This window comes from Verticillium nonalfalfae, assembly GCF_003724135.2.
Source record: "Verticillium nonalfalfae strain VnAa140/NRRL 66861 chromosome Unknown scaffold_133, whole genome shotgun sequence".
NCBI classification, from domain to species: Eukaryota; Fungi; Ascomycota; class Sordariomycetes; order Glomerellales; family Plectosphaerellaceae; genus Verticillium; species Verticillium nonalfalfae.
The window spans coordinates 14542-38987 of record NW_021167358.1 but is presented as its reverse complement, the minus strand read 5'-3'; the positions used below and the strand labels follow the sequence as shown (position 1 = coordinate 38987).

General features: G+C 55.4%; 6 protein-coding genes across 6 annotated transcripts; 4 read left to right on the top strand and 2 right to left on the bottom strand.

Moving 5' to 3' along the window:
• Positions 1 to 1551: 1551 nt before the first annotated feature.
• Positions 1552 to 2544, top strand: D7B24_001623 (uncharacterized protein; the record flags this gene model as incomplete). Its single annotated transcript, XM_028635847.1, has 1 exon — positions 1552 to 2544. The coding sequence occupies one exon, from the start codon at positions 1552 to 1554 to the stop codon at positions 2542 to 2544; it is 993 nt and encodes a 330-aa protein (XP_028491770.1).
• Positions 2545 to 2806: 262 nt separating this feature from the next.
• D7B24_001622 (uncharacterized protein) lies at positions 2807 to 5662 on the bottom strand (the record flags this gene model as incomplete). The annotated part of the gene is made up of 8 exons (XM_028635846.1): positions 2807 to 3586; positions 3660 to 4092; positions 4207 to 4323; positions 4546 to 4623; positions 4789 to 4835; positions 4902 to 5013; positions 5170 to 5458; positions 5527 to 5662. The coding sequence occupies 8 exons, from the start codon at positions 5660 to 5662 to the stop codon at positions 2807 to 2809; spliced, it is 1992 nt and encodes a 663-aa protein (XP_028491769.1).
• A 2215-nt stretch (positions 5663 to 7877) lies between these two features.
• On the top strand, positions 7878 to 9347 carry D7B24_001621 (uncharacterized protein; the record flags this gene model as incomplete). Its single annotated transcript, XM_028635845.1, has 3 exons — positions 7878 to 8205; positions 8434 to 8550; positions 9115 to 9347. The coding sequence occupies 3 exons, from the start codon at positions 7878 to 7880 to the stop codon at positions 9345 to 9347; spliced, it is 678 nt and encodes a 225-aa protein (XP_028491768.1).
• A 4753-nt stretch (positions 9348 to 14100) lies between these two features.
• Positions 14101 to 14544, bottom strand: D7B24_001620 (uncharacterized protein; the record flags this gene model as incomplete). Its single annotated transcript, XM_028635844.1, has 1 exon — positions 14101 to 14544. The coding sequence occupies one exon, from the start codon at positions 14542 to 14544 to the stop codon at positions 14101 to 14103; it is 444 nt and encodes a 147-aa protein (XP_028491767.1).
• Positions 14545 to 16059: 1515 nt separating this feature from the next.
• Positions 16060 to 17360, top strand: D7B24_001619 (uncharacterized protein; the record flags this gene model as incomplete). The annotated part of the gene is made up of 2 exons (XM_028635843.1): positions 16060 to 17096; positions 17162 to 17360. 2 exons carry the CDS (start codon positions 16060 to 16062, stop codon positions 17358 to 17360), a joined length of 1236 nt encoding a protein of 411 aa, XP_028491766.1.
• A 1203-nt stretch (positions 17361 to 18563) lies between these two features.
• Positions 18564 to 23071, top strand: D7B24_001618 (uncharacterized protein; the record flags this gene model as incomplete). Its single annotated transcript, XM_028635842.1, has 4 exons — positions 18564 to 18944; positions 19016 to 19496; positions 19583 to 19627; positions 19683 to 23071. 4 exons carry the CDS (start codon positions 18564 to 18566, stop codon positions 23069 to 23071), a joined length of 4296 nt encoding a protein of 1431 aa, XP_028491765.1.
• Between the last annotated feature and the right edge of the window lie 1375 nt (positions 23072 to 24446).

Here is a 24446-nt window from a genome sequence, read left to right as displayed (position 1 = left end):
AGGATAAAACGTCAGCGCGTGCTTGTGGGGGTGTTCCGCGAGCATCCTGGCCGTTGGGCGGCATGACCGGCCAGTACGTAGGTACGTGGGGAGGCAGCGCGTCGTCAGCTGGTGGAGCACGGCGCTCGAAACGCGCGGAAGGGGGATTACGGGGCCTGGCCTCCGCATGTGGTGTGTCCAGTGATGTGTCTGGTCTTCGTTGATGGATTGACGAGGTTGAGGATGGACGAGGTTGAGGATGGACGAGGTATGACAACGAGAGCAAAGCATCTTCCCCAGATCGCCACAAGATGCAATGGCTGCGCCGGCAGCTCCTACCCGGTGTCTGGATGTAGGTAGCTTGGTCACGCTATAATGGCTTGGCAGGGGCGTCCCTCGCCCTCTTTTAGGCAGGTTCTATCGTGGGATTGTGGCTGGGGCATCTCAGCCTTACCGGCGAGCCCCCAACGCTCTTCACCGCCCCATCCACGTCTTCCTCTCTCGTCCATCCTTCTTCAGAGGCGGTTTGCCCGAGTCAATCTCCCATTCGCCCTTTGATGCGCCAGAAGGACAGTCCTGCCATATCGGGGCTACGATTTCGATCTGGGCAGAGCCTGAAATATCCAGCACCACACCACCACATCGCCGCTACCAACCCCCCTACCTGCGGCATGTGATTGATCACGGTCAATTCGAGAATGGGCAGTCACTCGTCTCCAGCCTAGCCGACAAGGCTGGCCAGGTGGAGGCATGATCATGGCCACGTCGGGCACCCTTGAGCCATTAAGCACACGTGGGCATGACACTCTCACTAGGCACTCAGCTGACAGCAGCTCTCGCAGTCCGTCATGAAGGCAGTCGTATGAATGCAGCGGTCGTTACGATGTCGCCGGAGCTGGCCCGTTCTTCCGACCTGGCGATCGTAGAACGACGACTTCTCAGGCCTTGTTGCTTGGGCCCTGGCACACTGCACGTGCTTTGCTTATGCTCTGCTCGTGGCCCAGCTTGGATTTTGAAAAACCTCGAGACCAACCGCTTCCTCCAATACCATCCCCATGCGTCTTCGCCCGACTGAATAGAAGCAGCGATCCCTTAGCGGCAAGTGACAAGCTTGCCTCTACCTGCGTGTCTGTTGGCGCTGTGCTTCCAAGAACCTGCCAACTCCAAACCCCCTCGACATGCGCTAGCTCACGCGCCAAGGAGGCACACATTGTGCTCTCTGAAGCCTGATATTTGCTTGGCCTACGTGAGTCTATGAGTCTGGGGTATCGCAGGGCCCCTCGATTCAGGGCAGACCCGACCGACAGATCCGCCATCTCTATCATCTGGAATGGAGGACTTTGTCCATTCAACGTTCTCTTGGCGTGAGGTTTTGTATCGTTGCCTGCCATGATCTGCGTCATAGCGCTTATGTGACTGTGCCGCATCCCATTTCGGCTCGTCAGTATTTCAGCGGCACAGTCGTATGGCATTAAAACAACAGGTGCCCAAGCTTCTTCTGGCGCGTCGTCCTGATCGACCCTGCAAGCACATCAGAGCAGCGCGACGTATCCAGCAATACCATCCATCGCCATGCCTTCTGTCGGCTCCCTCTCCCAGCAAAGCTTCATCAACGTCGGCCCATTGACCACAACCTGGACGCCGCCCGCCTCCTGCACCGAGGGCCCGACCGACAAATACCTCGCCCGGGTTGCTGCGCCGACATTTCCCCTGTACGGCTCTCCTTGCAGCGAGGAACGCGTCGGCGACTTCTTCAACTGCATACCGAATGGCGAAGAAATCCAATCGCTGTGGGTAGCCCAATCCCGCAGCCCAGCCGCCTACCCGACTCCGTGGGCCTACCACTCACCAGCCTCCATCTGTCCGTCGGGCTGGACGACCGTCGGCGCAGCCACAAAGTCCGCCAACGGCGACACCGACGCGTCGGGCCACTTCACCCAGGCCGAGACAGAATTCGCGGCGACCGCTACGGGGGACCACGGTCCGAGTCAACACACGAACCCGGTGGCCAATATCCTCGTCGAGGCCCTCGCCCCGGGCGAGTCGGCCGTCCTCTGCTGCCCGTCCGGCTTTGAGGGAACCGGCTTTGGCAACTGCTTCCGCAACTTTCCCTTGTCCGAGTTTCCGACCCCCACCGTCTGTCTGCACATGGTCGACGACTTCCCGCGCCCGGACGTCATCACGGCCACGTTCACTTACAACGGCAAAGAGGTCACGGGCATGGCCCTCAGCCAGACCGACACGGCCGAGTTTACACCCTCACGCTACATTGAGACGGTGGCCTTGAGCGACGTGACGGCCGACCCGGCCACGGCTTCGGTAGTCGTTGCGTTTGAGGGACCCTTTACCGGCTTTGAACATGTTCCCATGGTGACGCTCGTTAGTGACGGCGATGGTGAGGGCGAGGCCGGCAATGAGGGCGAGGCCGGCGACGAGGAGCCCACCGAGACGGGCCAGTCGGCGGCTCGCAGCGGGAGGTTCACGCTCGGTGCCGGCGCCGGTGTCCTTGTGGCGACGTGGGGCGCTGCCGTATTGATGGGCGCAGGCCTCATGATGGCGTGGTAGATTCTGCCGTGTGGTCTTGGTGAGAGGAGAAGGTTTGAATGAGACGTATGAGCATGACACTGACAAGCATTGCCGCTGGACAGGCGACTGCATGATAAAGAGTAAACAATCAATGAAACCAAAAGTCGACATATGGAAGGAGCGTGTGCTCAGCTATGCTATCCCAAGACCCAAACAAATGTACAAACATAAACAGTCCTCCAGTGAGACTGTATATATACCCCAGCGCCGAGAACGTTATACATGGCTCGTCATGGAGTCCCTACGTTGGCAGATTCGACGCTTCCAGACATCTCGCACCATCATTGAGCGTTGCCGGTGATCCAGTGACCAGACTCGTCGCCGGCGCCGTGCTCGACAAGACGGGAAACCGCCAGACCTGCCCAGTGAGGTTCTCGGTGCCGTACAGGAACCCATTGGCGCTCGCGTACACGGCACCCCAGACCGGTTGGTTGAGCAGCGTGCCGCCGACAATGTTGCCAAAGTCGCGCACCTGCGTCCACCGCTTCGTCGACCGGCTGAACTGCATGAGGACCGTCCGGCCGCCGGCTGCCGTGCCAATGGCCCACAGGAAGTTGCCGCCGCCGGGGACGTAGGCCCAGTCCGCGATGACCTGTGTGGGGCGAGACAGCAGCGGCAGGGTGCCGTAGGCGATCTGTTGCGCGTAGGTGGCGCTGCCGGGGCGCAGGTCGTACTGGTACCAGTCATTGCCGCTGGTGGAGATCCAGTATTGGGAGTTCTCGTCGACGTCGCCCGCGTTGAAGCCGCCCAGAAGGGCGAGCTTGTTGGCAACCTGAGGGACAACCACGGATACATCGCCGCGGGCGTTGAGGCGGATGATCGAGATGGACGTAAGGAGGCCATTTTGGGCCACGGCGTAGAGGTAGTCATCGCGCGCGTTATAGCCCAGGGCATTGACTTCCGAGTTTCCCGCGATGTTGCTGCGAATTAATGTTTGTTGGCCAGTTGTGATGTCGACGGATGACAAGGTGACGCCCGAGCTTGTTCCCTGGACGAGGAAGCCCGTTGGCGGGCAGCTGAACTGTGGGCCAGCGGTTGCTGAGGCGACTGCTCGGGTTGACGTTGAAGTAGTGGAGGTGGTCGAGGTGGTCGACGTGGTCGAGGTAGTCGAGGTGGTCGACGTGGTCGACGTTGAAGTGGTCAGAGTTGTCAGAGTGGTTGGAGGAGTCATAGTGAGGAGAGTGGTCGGAGTAGTCGGAGTGAATGTGGTAGTCGGAGTAATTGAAGTAGGAGCAGTAATGAGAGTGGTGGAAGTGATCAGAGTGGTGGGAGTTGTAGGAGCCCTCAGAGTAGTCGGAGTATTCGGAGTCGTCAGAGGGGTAAGAGTGGTCGTGGTGGTCGGAGTAGTTACAGTAGTTAGAGCTACCAAGGTGGAAGTAGACGTGGTCGGAGTCGCTACAGTGGTCGGGGTAGTCAGAGTAGTTAGGATAGTTGAGGTGGTTGGGGTGGAGGAAGTGATCGGAATGGTAGATGTTGAAGTGAGAGTGGACGTGATCGTGCCTAGGGTGGTCGAGGTGGTTGAGGTGACTATTGTGCCCAAGGTCGTTGGAGTGAACAAAGGATTTGAGGTGGTGGAAGCAGATGTGGTTGTGAGGGCAGTCGAGGATGTGAACGTTGGGGTAGTTGTTATCCTAGACAAACTTGCCGTACTTAGTGTCGACGTGATCTGTGTAGTCAAAACGATGGAGGTTGAAGTCATGGATGTCGAAGTGCTCGCCGTGCTTGACGTACTCGAGGTGCTCAATATGCTCAACGTGCCTGCAGTGTTCGATATGCTTGACGGAGTAGCTTTAGTAGACGTGGTGGTAAAAGTAGAGGGCGTAACCAGAATGGCAGAGTTTGATACTGAAGTGGAGGTAGAAGTTGAGGAGCTTAGCGCAGGAGTTGTATTGGATAATAGAGTAGAAGTGGAAGTAATAGCAGTGGATGGTGAAGTAGCCCTTGATGTTGAAGTACTAGCTGTAGTTATAGTGGACAAACTTGATATGGCCGTAGCCAATATTGATGTACTGGTAGTAAATGATGCAGTAGAAATGGTCGTCAAAGTGGTGGAAATGACTACGGTAACAGAAGTTGAAGTCAGGCTAGTCGATACCCTGGAAGAGGGCGTCTGTGTGATGGAAATCAAGCTTATCGATGTCGTCGTGGTGGACGTGACCTTGGTGCTTGCAGTTGGCGTGGTGAGAGCTACACTGCTTTGGAATGTGTTCACTGGAGAGTTACTTGCAGTGCCTGCCATTGATGATCTCGAAGAGCTTGAGCTTGGCAGACTAATCAATGTCAGACTGGTTTCTGTGGTGCTGAACAGAGTGAAGCTGGTAGTTGTGCTACTGAACAAGTTGCTCATCGAGCGGGTGGTTGAGCTGCTTGTTGCCGGGGCTGGTGTCACAGTACTGCTTGCCAAGCGAGTTGCCGAACTGGTCGTAGAGCTCTCCGTGGAACTGGTCACTGCAAAACTACTCGCGCTTGGCGCTGAAACCACTATGCTCGTGAATGATGTAGTTCCTCTGCTGAATGATGAACTGGATGGTGGGCTGGTATTTACAGGTGTCGTTGAACTCGCCGAATCGAAGTTTTTCGTTGAAGGCACCTCAATCGCTGAACTCGAGCTCGGAAGTGTACTCGACGATGCCCTCAATGTGCTGATGGGTGAGGAGAGGATAGTCGAGGTACCAGAAAGAGAGATTGCAGCTGCCTCCGAAGAGAAGCTCGCAATTTGGCTGCTGGACAAAATTGAACTGAATGTCGCATGTGCGGATGAGAGCGGCTCCACGGAAGAGCTCAGAACTAGAATTGTTGAGGTACTGGGTTGGGTGAAGGAACCCAGACTTGTTGCGCTTGTTGTTATCAGCCCAGTGACGGATGTCGAGCTGCTTATTACCGCTGAGGATGCCTGCATAAGCGATGTCGAGAGCAGAGTGGAATCTGTGCTAACAGATGCCTGCTCAGAAGACATGGAACTTGAGACGTCGGATGTGACACTGGGAGAGCTTGAAATATCTAGAGCAGATGTTGTCGACAGCAAAGATATTTGTGCCGGCGAAGACGTGACTACTACGAGGGAAGACTTGTTCTCCAGTGTCGAAGACGACTGCATGCTCGCAGAGGCTGTTGTGGATGACACTGCGTCGGTAGTTATAGATACTTCGGTAGAAGACCTATCGTACTGAGTCCCATCTGATGCACTTGGGCTTGGCGCAAATGATGCAGCAACCGAAGACACAGGAGAAGCAACGGGTGCTTCTGATGTCGAACGTGGCGGCACGGTCGAGACTGTTCCTAAACCACTGCGTATGCTGCTCTCTGGACCTGGAGTCCCAGACGAGAAACTTGAAAATTCGCTACTACCAGCTGTGTCGAGAACTGAGCTTACGAAACCTGGTGTTCTTGTTGATTCGGTACCGACCAAGGAGGAAGCTGACGAAGGGTTACCCCCGCCATCCGTCGAAAGCGAGGTCGGCATACTCTCCTCTACAGTGGTAGTCAGGGAGGTATCCGATGACGCTATTTGCGATAGCTCTTCGCTGATTGCAGTTGTCGGGCTCGAGTCGGAAGTGGAAACAACGCTACCAGTGATAGTTGGCAGTACAGATGAAGCTCTACTGCCACTGGAAAGGTTCACGCTGGTTGAGGTAGACAAGGTGATACTACTGGATGCCAAGGCTGATGAGGAGTCAATATCGTTGCTCGATGGCGCCGAGGATGATTCAGCATGTTGGGAAACCATGGTTGAAGGCACTGTGCTGGGCTGATTATTGTCCGACATTGACGGGGCCGCGCTTGGAGCAGTGTTCTGACTGCTCGAAGCTACGGAAATTTCTGTGCTTGAGGTGGGAAATTCGCTCCTTGATGGTTCAGGTGGTATTGGACTCGAAACTGCAGACTCGGCTCTTGTTGACTTCACAGATTCCAATTCGGAGCTTGCCACCACATTAGTTGCAATGGTGTTCAGGCTGCTTGCAGATGGCTCACGGTCAGATGTGAGCATTCCGCTACTAGACACTGCAGAAGACTCAGACTCAGCAGTCATGACGTCGCTCACTGTGCTCAAGGGGGTTTCTAGACCTGGATCGACTGTTTCACTGCTTGGCGGCTGAGATGACATCGGGACGAATGTCTGGCTTTCGCTGCCTGTAGAATCACCAGAAGTCGAGATCGCTAAACTCAGTGTGCTTGTGCTGCTCAGTACGTCTGGCGCTGATGACGACAGCGTGCTGCTGGAGAGGCCTGAAGGCTCTGAGCCAGATACCATAGTGACAATGCTGAGGACCTCGGATGGTGCATCTGTCAAAGAGGTCGTTTCGCTGTTCGGCATCTTTGAAGACGACGGTGGCAGGGGGGCACTGGTACTAAGAGGCTCTGGTTGCTCCGGGCTTGAAGCCGGGATGTTGCTACTTGGAACGTCCGATATGGTGAGTTTTGACGAAACCTCGAAACTAACGATAGATCCCGGAGGTTCTGAGCTGGATGTAACGACCTGACTACTGGTAGTTTGAATGGATAGCGATTCAAAGGTGGTACTGAAGTCAAGTGAGCCAGTAATTACCACTGGACCGCTCGCCGATGGCAGGGATTGTAGCTCAGAGGTCGGAATCTCAGTATTAGAGGGCACAGATAGCTCCACCATTGATAAAGTAATGTCACTGCCCGACGTCGCTGAAGATCCCAGCCCAGGACTAAGAGATTCACTGCTAGCAACCTCCGTGGATATCGTTCCCGCAGTGGTACCAGGCTGGTCAGATAACGGTGAAATATTCGACACGAGGTCGGACACATAGCTGGTTGAGGCTCTGGATGGTAGTTGGCTGGATGAATCGAGCGGAGCGCTGGTCAACTCAAAAACCTGTGATGAAAGCTGTACTGGCTCTGTCGGCGTCTGTGGTTTACTGCTGGAACTGGACTCCTGGTCTGATCTCGTATTGGTTGGATCAGAAGGCTGCTCAGTACTTGAAGACGTGGCCACACTGTCTCTGGTGGAAAACACGATATTACTGCTTGACAGAACTATGTTCTTGACACTGGAAGGTTGGACTTCGCTGCTACTGGCGGCTGAGCTGGCGTTTGTGGGTTCAAAAATATTGCTGCCGGGCTCCGAAGTCCTTGTCAATGGCGGTGCAGTACCGTCAGACACCGCAACAGACTTTGAAAGCTGAACGCTCGTCCCGCTGCTCAGCAGAACGCTGTTGGTCTGCATAGGCAACGAAACGGTCGAAGAACTTTCGTAAGAAGTTGGTGGTGTGGGCGATGCACTACTCGTTGCGGTCATCGATGAGGCTAGCAAACTTGTCTCGGTAGCCCCAGTGTCTGAAGACATGGTAAAAAACAAGCTGGTTGAAAGCTCGATGCTACTGCTTAGCTTCTCGGATGAGGCTCTATCTGAAGAAACAGACTCGCTAGACGATGGTATGGCGTTGCTCAATGCGTCGGATGGTCCGATGCTTGAAACCGAACCGCTACTCGTCGGGATCATCACGGTGGCATCCGACTGTGAAGATGCGATAGCTGATGATGCCGGTTCGCTTGACAACGTCTCACTACCCGTGTTCTGGGACGATTCTGTACCGGGAGCCAGTCCAGAGGAGCTTGGCTGTATGATCGGTTTACCTGACGGCTCCGCGCTTTGTCTGCTGGCACTCGACCGTACGACATCTGCGGTAGAAGTAGCTATAGCGCTTGGCGAGATGGACGCATTGGCTGAAGATTTCCAAGTCAATTCAGTCTCGCTTGGAAATGGAGTCGGTTGTCCAGGCGAGACGACAAAACTGGAAGTGCCTATTGACGGAGTGGAGGACAGAGCAGTCCCCCCTGACGAGCCATCTTGCCCTGATGAAAAGCTTCCACTGGAGATGGTCGAAGATTCACTTTGAGGAATCGCCGTCACGTTCAAAGAACTGACTGCCTCCGTCGAGACCGAGTCGCTCGCTGGAATGGCCGCGCTGGGAGATCGCGTGGGCTCCATTGACGAGACAACAGCAGTTGGGAAAGGTGCGCTACCACTTGAGGGTATCACTACATCAGAGGAAGTCAAACTCTGGCTTAGGGAGCTTATATCGCTTGAAGAAACAGTCGGGTCGCTGGAGGAAACAGCAGGGTCTCGAGAAAGAGAAGCATTGCCGGAAGCAGATTGGCCAGGGGTAGCACTCATCTCAGCAGATGATAAGATCTCGCCGGACGACGGGCTAGAGCTTGCTGGCACGGTGCTGCTTGCAAAAGGCGTCGTACTTGGCACTACTGAAGGCTGACCAGCGGATGTAAGCCTGGTCGAGGAGGCATCAAGTCTTGAAGAGGTGGCATTGGTCGACAGGACAGCGTCACCTGAGGAGGTTGAATAACTCGGCAAGGCAGAAAGCTCACTTGAGATACCAACCTCACTCAGAGTAACGGCTTCCGTCGATGATGGACCTTGCTCGCTCAATACTGGAGCCTCACTACTCAACGAGACGGAAGACGGGCCACTCGATCTGCCTGTTTGAATGCTCGATTCGCTAGACGAAAGCAAAGTCTGTGTAGTTTGGCCACCTGGAACAAGTAGGCTGCTGGGTTCAAGAGAGAGACGTGGGCCTGATTCAGAGATTGAGACACTGGATCTAACGAAATCACCCGTTGTCGAAGCGCTGAAACTTGGTGAGAAGGCAGGCTCTCTACTTGTAACCGGGAAGCTATGGGTTGCTGAGGTGAGAACGCTGCTCATGGACCGCGACGAGGCCATGCCGGATGTTTCCACCGATTTTGACGATGGATCCCTTGCGGACTCCACGGGTTTGTCGGTTGAGGATGCTTGAGACAGTCTAATTGAGGAAAGCATTGAGGGTTCGACGGATGAAGTGATGGAGGGCGTGACGGAGGGCCCGAGACTGACTGTGGAGGAGGCGCTGAATGGCTCCCCCGCGTTACTCGGCATTGTCGAGGACCGAGGATTAGAGCTCACAGGCAAGTTAGTCGGCTGCTGGCTACTGATCATCTCCGTGCTTGCCGTACCAGGCGGGCTGCTGTTTGTCGCATCTGGTGATGACCCCGGAAGCTTGGTCGATCTGGTTGTGCTTGCCCCTGTACTTTCCCCTGATGAGATTTCCGTTGTTGACATGGACTGCGGGACCTCGAATGATGATGTCTCTCCAGCAATGGAAGAAGGCTGTGCCAATGGCATCTTCTCGCTTTCCGAAACGCTTGCTCGGCTTTCTGTGGTCTCTATATTGCCCATATCTGTAGACGGTGGTAGTAAGGATACGTTCGAAGACGCCGGACTCGCGGACATTGATTCTGACGACGATGACTCGGTAGCTACTGAGGCTCCAGAAGTGGTCGGCGTAGCGATAACAATAGTTCCTGGGGCGGTCCCAACTGGCGCAATGATAGATATTGTAGTTGGCTGAGTGATGAACGCCGTGCCCGTGAAGGGTACTCGGACAGTGACGAATCGAGCTTGTGGCAATTGAATGATAACGGTACCGGGAATGGTCCCACTTGGCTGTACTGTTACCGTCACTGGACCTGTAATCGACTCCGTCCCAGTGAATAGTCCTGTGGTGGTGATAAATGAGACTGTGTCGATATCAACGGTTGAACCCGTAACCGTTATGCTAGGAAAGACGGCTGATAGTGGTGTTGGTCCTACAACTGAGCCGCTTCCCGTAGAAAATACACTGGACGTTACCAAAGAGAGCGAGTAGTCGATAGAGCTTGTGTTGGGGCCCGAAGCACTCGAAGATCTGGAGGTCATGTCAGGCGACCCTTGGCTGCTGGTGGACGCCTCTGAATGGGAGCCTCCGACGTCGCTTAGTATTGAGTCCGAGACGGTCAACGATTCCGAGAGCATAAGGGACGATGGATGAATGGAAGTCGAAATGGCAAACGATTCCGAGGCACTTGAGAATACCAAGCTGCTGGGTGAGGTGTTTGGGTCGATAGAGGTTTCTGATGGTCTATTGATTTTAGAGCCGCTGCTGGTGGTGAACACGAGCTTACTGGACTCGGCGAGGCTTAACGAGGGTGATGGCGAAGTAATAGACCCTGAGCTCCTTGATGATGCTAGAGAAGTAGCAAAAGATCCAGAACCACCCGAAGTTGTAGGAAAGTTGGAACTGCCAGATGCCACGAATGATCGTGTAGAAGACTCCATGGTTGCAAGCTGCGTGGAAATACTTGACGGCATCGTGCTGCTTTGAGTTGTTGAGGCTGATGATATCAATCCGAAAGAAGTCTCTGACGCAATTGAGAGAACCGGAGTGGTAGAAATGTCCAGGATGATAGATGGCATTGATGTGCTTGAACGTACTGCACCATCGGTCGTCTCGGGGAACGTAGATGATCCTGATAGACTGGAGGATTCTAAGCCGTACGAGGAGAGCGCGGAAACCGCCGGGGTCAGGGAAGAGAGTTTGGACGATATTTTCGAAGTGGAAGCCACCGAACGGCTCGGTGGGAACTCAGACTGTGCGGAAGGCATTGGAATACTAATGGAAGCAGATTCAGTCGACACTTTCATTGAGCTCACCGTAGAACTGCGGAGACTAAAGGTTAATGAGGTTGTTTCTGGCTGCACGGAGGGGTTGGCAACGGCTGAGCTAGTCGCAGGGCCCGAGAAACCCGACGAAGATCTAAAAGAATCCCTGGCATCGCTAGATATGTCCCGATGGGTGGTTAAGATACTCGCTTCTGACGAACTACTCTGCCGTTGGTCGGAAACGGAGCTTGGGGCTGATTCCGAGTTCTCGCCGGATAAGTTTGACGTGCGTGAAGATATCGAGTTGCTCAAAGAGATAGGCAGCTGTGTCGAGACAACGTCGCTCGACTGGATCGGGGGCTGGCTTGCAGGGTTCAGAGACTCGCTCGGAAACATGAAGATACTTGAGGAAGCAGTGCTAATCGACGAAGATGTCGATCCAACAGAGATTGCGGCGCTGCTCGATGCCACCCCGAGACCCAGAGATGTGGTGTCTCTTGATGATGCAGCATTGCCTGAAGGTACACCCTCGAGGACGGAAGTTGGCTGGCTCAACAGAGCTGAAGACTTGCTTGTGATGCTTGATGGCAATAGCAATGAGTTGGACGAAGAAATGCCCGGAGCTACCCTCGTTGAATGTTGTCCGCTGGATGATGCATCTGATGTCAAAGGCTCAATGACTTCGGTAGTGACTGCAGGGGTGTGGGTATCGTCTGAAGATGAGCGGCTCGCAATGGCGGACTCAACCCCAGAGATGGCTGAGGATATACCTGACGATTCTGGAGATAGTGTCCATGGCGACGAACGCGAGCTGCTAGGGAATGGCAATTTTGAGGTCGGTAAACCCAATGCACCTGATGCCTCTGTTGACTCAGAGAGACGCAGAGAGATTGCGGATCCGGGCAACGCCGATGCCTCGAGGGTAGTGGGCGGGCCCACCAAGCTCGATGAATCCGTAAGAGTCGCCGATCCAAACATCGGGGTCCTTCCAGTGGAAGAAGCGGACATCTCGAGAGAGCCGTCACCGCTAGCGACGCTTGGTGTCAAGTTTTGCTGAGAACTTGTGACTGTAGGAGCTGCTCCAAAAGATGGTATTGTGCTCTTCAAGCTGCTCGTGCCACGCTGAGACGAGGCTGGTAAAGCTGGATCGAGGGACGCACTGGGTGGTTGTACGTTTGAGCCCGAGATAGATCGTGTCAAGGCACTGGTTGTAGTCCCGAGGGCCACAGTGGTGAGTTCCGTCGTTACACCCGACACTTGAATCAATTGACTCGTGGCTATCGACTCCCCCGAGCCTTCAGACAAAGCTGTCGGCCTTTTAGTGGACGTGATCGCTGGGGTTGCTGTCGTTTTGAAAACACTCGCAGTGAATGACACGGAAGACTGCTCTGACGGCCGTGTTGGAAGACCGCTCACGGGAATCATCGTAGTTGACGTGGTCGTAGCTGCAACAGTTATTGACATATCTCCTGGTGATCCTGAAAGGTCCGTGGGTTGAGGATTGTCTGACAAGGAGCCGGCGGTCTTGGTTAGAAGTTTCGTCGTCGTGATAGATGACCCATCAAACGACGAGACAGTTTCCGAGATCGTCAGGACCGGTCCATTATTCGCGCTCTCCAGGCTATCCACGCCATTGCTTGCCACTGACCCTTTAGCACTGCCAAAGCTCGTCGAGACGTTCGGAATGTTCGGCCCTATGGGGGTGATGGTTCCGAGTGTGGTGAGGGTCGTTACGCTCGTGTAGGCTCCGTTTGTCGTTATGACGACGGATGTGGTGACAGTTCTCAAAGTCGTGAATATTGTCCGAGTGATCGAGACCTTGGCTGAGCCTGTGCGTGGTGTCGCTGTCGTATCATTTTCGTGGACTGTACATGCGTCGGAGGGAAGACAGTTCGTCGAGCTAGCAGGGTCGCCAGAGTCATGACCGCTCGTTGAGACGAGTACTGGCTCATCACAGGGTCTGTTGCTCAGACTTGGCGTCGGTTCGATGATGGAGAAATTGGTGGACAGCGTGCGATTCGCAACCAGAGCAGTGGTAACCGAGGAGTGAATGTCGAGGGAAAGGCCGCGGGTACTCGTTACAAAAGATAAACCAGTGTACGTCCCGGATCCCGGTCCCGGCCACGGTGCTGGCACTGGCGGCGGTGCGCTTGCGGGCGGCTGATACGGTATATCGGTATATCCTGGTCTCCCCGGCATGGTGATGGTGCCGGAATAGCCAGACTGGATGCAGGAGGCAACGAACTCTGGTGTGCCGACATAGGTGACGACGATTACCTCTGTGAGGCACAAGCACTGCTTCGGTCGAAGACGTTCGAAAAGTCCAATGTCGGCATAAGCATGGCCCCCTCCACAGAATAGCAGTGGCACGAGGGGAAGCCATGGCGCCCAGATGCGCATAACGACTTCATGAACGCGGTGGTCGCACGCAACGTAGGAGGCCACTCATACTGAGAACGGTGAGGAGAGGCGACTGTGTGAGAGAGGTCATCAAGGACAAGTCGAACAAAGAAGGATACACACGGCGTCCTCTAACGCCGACGACCGGCAGTCCGAGGGCAGGAGCTCCTTGAGTTGCCATGGCCATGTGGCTGTCTCTCTCCAATTCTCGCCGTGGCAATTGGAATGATGGAGGCGTTGGAGCTGCTTCAACCAAAGCATGCGTCTCAAGGGCAGCAGTGATGGTACCGTCTGTGAAAGACAGCGCCCGGTGTTATTTTCGACATGTCACTCGTTCGAGAATCTTGTGGCGGTCCATAGAGCCAGCGGGTGTCCGATTTGAGACATCAAGAGACAATAGTCTCGATTGAACCCCTAGCATCCGAGAGCTCAAGAATGCGGAAAGGTGTACAATTGTTCAAGCCACCTGGCCATGTTATGTTGTTGGTCTAATTCAGCCCCTACGCGTCGCAGGGTCTCCTCCGTGTGACTAATAAACGATGAAAAGTGAGTCGCTACCCTGCCAAAATTCGCCCGCCTGACCGTAAACGCCACGATATGATTCCAATGTCATCGCGCGGACAATGTCGCAATGTCGCAATGCCGCAATGCTACAATCTCGTCTCCGCAAGTTCTCTTCGTCCGCCTGCCGCTCATCCTCGGAGCAGGCAGGCGACCAGGGCGGCGGTCGCGATGCCCCAGCTTGCAACGTCCAGTCCAGGTCGTGCCGCCAGACTTCGCATTCCCGGCCCGCCGCACAGCTTGCCATGGGGATCATTGTCGTCGGTCTTTGCCAGGCTGTTGATCATGCATTGCGTTACGTTGGTTGAGTCGGCGAACGAGACCGACGAAACGTTGACCATGCAGGTGGTCCAGCAGCTGGCAATGTCATGCGTCTCGGAGAAAAGAGGGAAATAGTCCTGGTAGGTGTAGACGAAATCGTCGCCTAGGGCCTCGCAGCATGCTTGCAAGACAGGAGCATCGGTTGAATTACTAGGGATGCCGCAGCCGGACCATTTTGTGTGATCATCGTTGCCGTGGACATCCTGCACATAGTCAGGGTTGTCGTTCGAACATGTGTTGGACGCGTTGTTCATGATGGGCGGTGCGCCTCAAATGAGACGCCGTGGGCGGCGACAAAGCCCCCCGGACAGTGCAACGGAGGAAGCGAAAGGATCCAAATGCCAGTTGCGGCAAGGGCGGTGGGTGAAATGTGACAACAAGTGGCCGCGTGGCCGGGGCGAGATTGAGACTCCAGAGGTCGCAAGGCCAGAGGTCCCAAGGCCGTCTCCTCCTTTGGCGGCGAGCCAAACAAGGGAGGCTACAGAAGCGCGAAGCCTCAAGGCACGGAGCTTGGCCTTGCGAAATTGAAAAAGTGAGAACGGCGGTCTCGTATGGGAGGATGGAGGTGAGATGATGCTTCGCGGCGTGGAGAATATTTGATGACGGTGAAAGGAGTCTGGACAGGAAACAGAACTGGGGACTTGACTACCTGGGCCGATATGACTTGGGCCTTGCTTGCCAAGACAAGCTTAGTCAGGGTAGAGTCTTGGCTCGCCAAGGTATTGTTTGATGTGTCGGTCTGACGTTGAATCGTGAGGTAGGGATCTAATTCGAGGAAAGCAAAAGAAAAGGCCAACTCGTCGGTAAGCCCATACCATTGCCTTTGGCTGCCTACCGTATCACGTCGCCAATTCAACCATCAGTCGGCCTCCGGGTCAGCTTAAGGTTAAGGTAGGGGATCGGACACAAAAGGGAGCTCGGGAATCGGATCGGATGGGCCTCGACTCGCTCGCTAATGCCGTGACATGCTGATCACGTGAGAAGCAGGGGTCCTGCCTGTCAATCAGTGTACGGGAGGGGAGGTGCGATCCGACATTCAGCCGGAACTGGGATGCTTCCTTCCCAGACGCCTTCGAAACCTGAGGTGCGTCATTGGGCGTCACTAGACAGACAAGCTGTCACGAGCTCTTGTTGACCAAACACACGGCAAGACCACGAGACCCGCCACTGCCGCCTGCCGCTAGGGGTCGAGATGATGAACGTCGAGCGCATCGACGTGGCGACACTGCAGTTCCCTGGCCCTTCTTTCCCTGTATTCAGTATCTAGGTGGGCAGGTAGGTACCTAGGTAGGTAGGTAGGTAGGTATGCGACAGCTGGAGTTGCCCACGTACTGGCCCTGATCTAGGTACCTACCTGACGGAGGGGCTGAGGGCAGAGGTGCATCGTTAGGCGCCTGCCCGCCTGCCTGCCTGTCACATCCCATCGAGATGAAGAGCTGATCTGCTGCGACCAACCTGAGCTGAAATGCAATGCCGACTGGCTTTCTTCCCCTCTCCATCTCCTGACCTCATCGCCGCCACTCCCAACTTTGATCTGCCAGGTCCCAAGACATATAGCAGCAGGCTGCCCATCCGTCGCCTCGTCCCCCTTCTCTCCTCCGCCCCCATTTTACTACCGCCCGCCGGAGCACAGCATCTGTACACCTTGCGCGGCGTGTCTTTCCCTCGTGATATCTTGTGTCTGCCACGCTGCGACGGCAGCCCTGCCCCCTGACCTTTCCTCGAGACCACACTTCAGCAGCCTGCCTCGCCACCAGATTCCAGTCGCCATGTCGTCGCATCAGTCAAAAAGCGCCGCCGCCGCGCAGGCACAGGCACTGCAAGACCAGACACGCAAGGAACACAAGTTTGACGAAATGGAATCCGCACTACCCGATCCCCGATTGCCCGCTCTGCAGTCCGCTTTCTCGATCCCTTCTGTCGACAACTTTTCTTCCTATCTCGGCAGTCGGAACCCCTTTGGTCGCCCCGTCTCCGGTGACGACGTCGTCTGGCTCTTCGACAACACGGCGTTCAAGCCCGGCCGCCTGAGCAGCTGGCAGGCCGAATTCGTCGCCGCCGTCTTCGAGAAGGAGCCCAAAGTCAAGGTTGTCGACATGGTTACCAGCATTGCCGAGACGCTGGGACTGGCCGACGATGCAGAGGAGCTTGCCACCATCGAGGAGCGACTGCTGCCCTTCCTGTGGGATGTCCGGCCTGCCCGCCACCTGCGCGTCGTGCACCAGGATAAAGAGATCAAGTTGGGGCCGACAGGTCGTAACGGCATCAGCACCGACATCTTGAAGCTCTCTGAGCAACCCACAGGCACCTCCATCAAGGCGAGTGCCGCCGTGCCTCGGGGCATTTCCGGCGAGCTCGAGATGCAGACCCATTTCGCGGCTGCCGAGGGCTGGGCTGTCCTGTCCGACGTCGACGACACGATCAAGGTGACCCAGACGAGCTCTCCACTCGGCATCCTTCGTAAGACCTTTGTCGACCCTCCCAGTGCCGTGCCCGGCATGCCCGAACTCTACAGGCACATCACGTCTCTCATTTCCAAGGAGGCGCCGTGGTTTTACCTGTCTGCGTCACCGTACAACCTGTACCCATTCTTGCGCAACTTCTGCCGCCAATGGTACCCTCACGGCACACTGATTCTTCGTGACTCGAGTTGGCGCACCATTGCTGGCCTGTTGTCGGCCTTGACCCAGGGGACAGAGCAGTACAAGACGGACCGTATCCGCAAGGTGCATTCGTGGTTGCCAAAGCGCAAGTTGATTCTCATTGGTGACTCGACGCAGTCCGACCCTGAGGCCTACGGCGACATGTAAGTCACCACGGAGCTATCGATTCAAAATAACGCGCAAGAGCATTGACTGACGCCGTGTGTAGCTACCGCGAGTTCGATGGATGGGTCAAGCTCATCCTCATCCGAAAGGTGACCGACATCGCCGCTGTCGGTATCGAGTCGAAGAATGAGCCGAAGCGATTCGAGGAGGCCTTCAAAGACGTGCCGCGCGAGGCCTGGCACATCTTTGAGGACCCTGCCGAGTGCAACAAGATTGTGGAGAAGGTGGTTGCTGGCGCTTGAAGCTGGGCTTGATGGTGCTTACTGTGCGCGGTGATGGCGTTTTTGTTATGGCGAGAGCTTGTTGGGAGGAGCACCTGGCGAAGGGACGAGAACACGACTTTGATGACGATGATGATGACGACTGGAGCGGTAGTAATAACAGGCAACTTTACATTTTATTCATTTTCCTACAACTGGCTCATTGTCCTGCCTACGTGCGGTGATGGATTTGGCAGCTTACGTTCCACTGCATTTCGAGTGGTGCTGCTGCTCACGTCAGTCGCCGCGGACCATTTTGGTGGGGTTCACTGCATCCCACCACCCATCACCCACCACCCCCAAGACCTCAATCATACATCACTCATCCATCCGTCGTCCGGGCCGGAACATCACAATCAGCTGCGCCGGGAAGTCAAGCGTCGCCTTTCATTGAAGCCCGTACAACCAGAAGCTGGTGAAGAAAGTTCCCTCCCGGCCCTTTCGGTCGCGTCAAGATGCAACCACTCGGAGCCTCGTCGCAGAGGGGTCCCAACCGAACGAGGCTACCTACCTGCCCGAACACGCATCCATTTTACCTGTCCGCCATCTCCATGTCAGCATTGCGTACATCTTCCAATCTGCAGCACACGAGCTCGCATGCTGTAGGTCCGCATGGTCGGTACAGCAGCGCATGACCATAAGGCACAGCCAGCTGTCGCTTGGCACCGCCTCGGTCGCCCGTTGAAGCATCCCCCTCCTCTGCATCGCCCGACCTTGCCACGACGAGAGTCTAGTTCATGCCTACGAGTTCAGCCCATCACAGCCACCGAAAAATAGCCTCTCCACGCACCAATCTCCGTCGCTTGTGAAGAGGTGACCGCTGTCCAGGAGGATGCAGCCGCAGCCGCCCGTCCCGTCCGAATCTAGCCTCAGTTGGGGGCCATGTACAGTTGACAGTGCCCCAGCCAACCATCGTCAGCTCTCAACGTCGTGCACCCTTGTCAGGACGAATCCAGGTGCTCCTTCAGCTCCGGTGTTCTGCATGATGATTGGGGGTCTGGCCTTACGCCCATCTCATCGACCTCTCGTCAACCCCTCCTCATAGACTCAGGACCTCCAAGGTGAGCGTCTTCTTCGGCGCACGACACAGAGAGCATCAATTGCGCCGGCGCGACCGCATACGAGCCGCGCAGTCCCTGGATCAACCGACCGCAATCAGATTGGATCTGCCAGAGGCGTTGCCAGATGGCGATACAGCGTGCTGACACGCTCAAGCTCGCTGTCCACAATGTGGCACAGCCAAAGTCGCTGAAGGAAGATCTGTTCCCGAACGACCACTTCCTCGGCGTCCGCGTCTTACATACGCCCCCAAACCCGCAGGTCGATATCATATTCATCCATGGAATCACCGGTCATCCATACAAGACCTTTGCCACGAACGGCGCCAGTCCCATCTACTGGCCGACCCAGCTATTGGCGCGAGACGTTCCAGAGGCCCGGATTCTCTCGTTCGGGTACGATGCTGATGTTGCCAAGTTCTTGGGACCAGTGGGACAGAACGACATTCGGGAGCATGCGGCAACTCTGATCAGTGACATTGCAACTGTGCGGATTGAAGACCATGCAGTGAGTTCGGGCTACGATGCTGCGATCGGCGTCCTTATCTCCCACCGGTCTTTCTACTGACCCGCTCCCAGTCTAGACGGCCCATCATCTTGGTTGTCCACAGCCTTGGAGGCCTGGTAGCCAAGAAAGCCCTGTGTCTCTCGGAGCAGGCTGCGGAGCAACATCAGAAACAGCTTCATGAATGCGTGACGGCTGTTGCGTTCCTGGGAACGCCGCATCGTGGCTCCGACCTCGCCCCGTTCGCCGCGGGCGTGGCTCGCATCCTCAAGGCATCCAACTCACGAGTCAATGTCGATATCATTCGTCTACTGCAGCGCGATTCTGAGGCTCTCGCTGACATAGAGGCTGCCTTTGGCATCTGGCTGCGGAAAAACACCGCTCGTTTCCAACTGACATGCTTCTTCGAGGAGCGAGAAGTTGTTGGTGTCGGCATGGTTGTGAACAAGGACTCGGCCAAGATCAGCGGTTATCCCCAATTGCCGGTCCCCACAAACCATATGGACCTTGTTCGATTTGCTAGCACAGAAGATACTGGGTACCGACGGGTCCTTGGTGAGCTGCGGCGCTGGATGCGACATGGAACATCTGGTGCGAGACCCTTGGCCACTTCGATTGGAACTGAGCTGACTCCCCGAAAGACATTCCAGCTGCTGAGGTTGCTTCGGACAAGCTAGACTTTGACGGTACATAAAGAGCAGCCCTAATGACCTCAACCAACCTATCACTGACACGTTTCAGGTTGCATGTCGACTCTTTTCTTCCCAGAGATGAACGCACGCGGGGCTGACGTAGAGACTGCTGCTGCTGGTACTTGCCGTTGGATCCTGGAGCATCCCACCTACCTGCAGTGGCACGCGAACGGCCAAGGCCTGCTCTGGGTGAAGGGCAAGCCCGGTTGTGGGAAAAGTACGCTGATGAAACATGTCATCAAGAACTCGAGCGATATTCATCCGGACGGTGCAACTCTCAAGATCTGTTTCTACTTCCACGGCCGCGGGACTGATCTCCAGAGGTCGCCACTGGGGCTTTTCCGTGCCCTGGTGCACCAGATCGGCCAAGCTTACCCTCGAGCTGTGAGCTCCATCGTCAACCATTACAAAAAGATGGACGAGAGCCTGGCAGGGCCTTGGTCATGGCGTCCTCAGGATCTCGAGGACTTTTTCGTTTCCGACGTTCTTCCTGCCCTGTTGAGGAGATCAGGACTTTGCATCTTCATCGATGCCCTGGACGAGTGCGGTGAGAAAGAGGCCCGACGTCTCGTGCAGTTCTTCACGCGCATCTACGACACGTCTGCCTCGAGCTCGTATCGAGTCAGCATTTGTTTCTCATGTCGCCACTATCCCATCATCGCCCCGGACAACTGCGAGCAAGTAGTAGTCGAGTCGGCCAACGACAAAGACATTGCCAGGTACATCGACCAAGAGCTTACGCGCGTGGTGACGAGCCCGGAAGACCTCGAGGCTCTCCGTCAGAAAGTGGAAGAGCAGGCGCGCCAGGTGTTTTTGTGGGTGGTGCTCGTCATCCCTCAGGTCGTTTGGAAATACAACGAAGGCAGTACTGTCGAGGAAATAGTGGACTACATCGACAAGATCCCGCCCCAGCTCCACAACCTCTATGCAAACCTGATAACGGAACTCAAGGAGAAGAGCGCACTGAAATCCAAGCAACTTTTCCAATGGATCTGCTTCGGCACCGAGAACCTTCCCGTCGACCGTCTGCGGGATGCGCTAAACTTTGACGGAGAAGCTGGCATACAGCGAGGGGCGTACGAGAACTGGTTGTCAGCGTCAGACACGATCCGATCGAACGACCAGATGGTGAAGAAACTTCGGGTGCTTTCTGCCGGACTCGCAGAGATATCGAATGGCGTTGTGCAGCTTGTTCATCAAACCGTCCAAGACTTTCTCTTCGAGAAAGGCTTCGCCATGCTCGATGGCGTCGAGCAACTGACTTTGACTGAAATAACGGGAGCGAGCCACCACAGGCTGGCGAAATCCTGCCTGCTTTACTTTGCCTCTATCGAAAAGGGGTTACGTGGCGAACTCTCTTCTTTTGATGCCCGCCGCGCCAATCACGACAAGGTGCGCCTTTATGAGCTGACCGAGAAAAGCTACTATGACCATCCATTCCTTGCCTACTCAGTACGGTACTTATTTACGCACTGCGCGTCAGCCGACGAGGCCGGGTTGAGTCAAGGTTTCATCAACGACTTCCTGGGAGATGATCGCGACGAGGTCATCTCCAATTGGGCCAAGGTTGCGACATCTGACAACATAGAAACCCAGTTTTGGGAGGACGTAGCAGGCGCCCCCGAATTCGGGACCACATTACTACATGAGGCTGCCAAACACAACATCAAAAGTCTCGTCCCGGACTTGGTCGGCAGCACTCAGAAATACACTGGCGCTCGCGACTTTAACAACCGGACACCACTGGTTTATGCCGTATGGAACGGACGCCAAGGGATCGTGGAATATTTGATCAGCAGGCCGCAAACTGACGTGAATGCATACATCAAGAGCGGCTCCCAGAGCTTTACCGCTTTTCAATTGGCACTTTTGCTCGGGTTTCAACGGATCGCCCTGGACATTTACAACCACTCAGACTTTGATCTCGACGCGCACTGGACCATCAAGAGCGGCTGGGTCCACGAGACTGACATGACGACGTTCAACAATCGAGGCCTGTCGTCGGCCAACTTTTCGCGCGCGATCGATCTCACGATTGCTCACGAGAACATGGAAGAAGTCTTTGACAGGCTTTTGGCGTCGTACGATCGGCAAAAACCGTATGGCCAGACGATATCAATGCTCGTCAGGTGTGAGACGGCGTTGAAGTTTCAACAGGGCAAGATGCTTCTCGCTTTCTTGAAGCGACTTTCCATGCAAGAGATCGACACTTTGCTCAAGAGTGACGACACGTACTTTTTCCTGCATGACGCCGTCCAGCAAAATTTTGAAGAAGGCGTTCGCCACCTGATAGCAGCTCGGGTATGCGATTTGAACAAAGCTCGAGGGGTTTCGCAGTCAACACCGCTGCACCTGGCCATCACGCACCAGCTGAAGAGTATAGCTGAGATGCTCGTCAAGGCGGGGGCGGATGTGGACAAGCGCAACGCGACAGGACAGACGTCTCTGACGCTAGCACTCCAGGGCGGCTACTCCAACATGGTGCACACTCTCCTCAGCTTCCCCGAAGTGGATCCCAACGTGGGCAACGACGACTGGAGTCCCATAGAGATTGCCGTCGAAGTTGGAGACAGTGACGCGCTTGAAGCGCTCCTACAACGCCCAGATATCATACTCAAGTTCGACATACCAGAAGGCGAACCCGCCCCTGCCGTCACTGCCAACCCCGACGGGACCACAACCTTTACCTCGGGGGGGAACAGGTATAGGCCGCTCCAGCGATCACTGCTCTGGCAAGCGATCAATCGCGGCCACGGCAACTGTGCCCGTGTGCTGCTAGCGGACGGACGGGTGTCCAAGATCCTTCGCGACTTGTCCGGGGCCCTCCCGTCGTTTGTCGGCGTTGACGACGATATCATTGGGGAGGTTGTGCAGCTCCACGCGTCTAACAGCTGGCAGGCCACGGACGACATTTTTGGCTTCCTGTGGACCACGGACCGCGAGAGTGTGCCTGGACAGTATCACATGGCAAGCATGGTGGACGTTGACGGCAATTGCCTGCTGTCTCATCTCATCATTTGCGGGTGGGAGGAGGAGGCGATCGACCTGCTCAAGCAGAAGGACAGCCCGAAAAACAGCTCCAACTACCAAGGAGAAACGGCCCTGATGCTGGCTGTCTTGTACTCGCGCGCCGAGGTGATCAAGTTCTTGCTCGAGTCGCCGATCGGCGGCTCCGTCGACTGGCTCGTGGTGAACAGATGGGGGCAAAACCTACTTGTGTACGCAGAGAGCGCCAAAAACGACAGCGTGACGCGCAAGGTCGTGGCGCGGGTGCAGAAAGAGGCCAAGCTGCGGTCGCGGGCGAGCTTTGGCAGCTTCAACGAAGATCGGCGCCGCCGCCCTGGGCGTGTCGACTCGTTCTTTGATGCCGAGTTGAAGACGGTCATGGACAAGCAGCTGGGCAAATTCCGCATCACGGTGAAGAAGAAGCGCTCGTGATGCTGCTCGGGTGGTCGAGGGGGATGCGTGGCATTGTGGGAGGACCTGGTGATTCGGTCTTTGCGGAAGCGCTCTAGGCGTCGCGGATGTAATGATCTTTGCGTGCTGACGAAGGCATTGTTCTTCAAGGCCGCCGCCTCGTGTGGTTTAGGTGCCAGGAGTTCAATAGTCTAACATTCTGAATCTGGTTTGCTCGTCTTTCGGCAGTGACTTGGTAATACAGGATGAGCCATTTCTTCTAGTGAACGTGACGTTCCTCAAATCGTGGATGGGATTAGGAAGGTCTTGCTCACAATCCTTATTCTTCAAAGCCCTTTGAACATGACTGTAAGCCCACAGCTTACTGTTCATGATGCTGGAAGGCTGGTATATAAAAATTTGACATATTGGTTGTGCATGTTGTTCTCATGTCATTCATCATCGAATCAACTATGCCCCGACGATACGGACCATGATCACTCGACACAGGTGAGTATCCAACGTTCAGTTGCTACCAGCTGTATTATGAGTGTCTGGATGGCGCCAGATATTCCGGTCCTCCAAATAACCGGCCGGTGCTCGACGTTCCGGGGGAGTCATGTGCCCCTTACAAAACGAATACCGTTTCCGCGCCTATGCGGAAACATACTGATCGTGATGATGATTTACAAGTTGTTACTCTAGAACTCAGGAGACTTGACACGAGCAAAGTGAGAAACGGTCGAGAACGTCAGACCTTGCACAGGAACGACCTCTGCTCCAGTGTATCCCGAGATAGGTTCGTTGTCTGGATCAGAGGGCGGGGCCTACAATCGGGGGCCTCGTTCAGCCCGGAGCCAATTTTGCCTATTTCGCAGAGCTCATTCACGATTCATTGATACCTTGGACAGCAACATGTTAGAGCAACTCTTCAGAGCTGCTGCGAAACACGATCTTGCATGTAGAGTTCGGTATGGGGAAGCCGATGGTGCATGCACCGATCCTTGAGTTCATGGCAATTCATGACTAGTTGACTTAGATTACGATGCGGGTATCGCACGGGAACTTCCATACGCGGTGGATCGGTGTAAAGAAGATAATATAGAGGATCACGACGCGAGTGAATCCATTCATGCTAAGGCCCCTCCCTTCATGACAGATCTGGCCACGCCAAGCAACGTCGCATCCCAATAAGTCGGCCATTTTGCCATGTCGCCCGTGGAAAACAAAAACGATATATCGTCTGATTCTGGAACAGTCCTCTTCCCGTCACACCGCTCGGCGTTCGTGAGCCATAGACCGAGCGAGCAGAATACCCAAGCGAGGATAGACTCTTTTCACGAGCCGACGATCATGTCCCGCTTGGCCCTACGAGGCCAGGACCCGGCGTCGCGGCCGAGGCTCCGCGGTACACCGC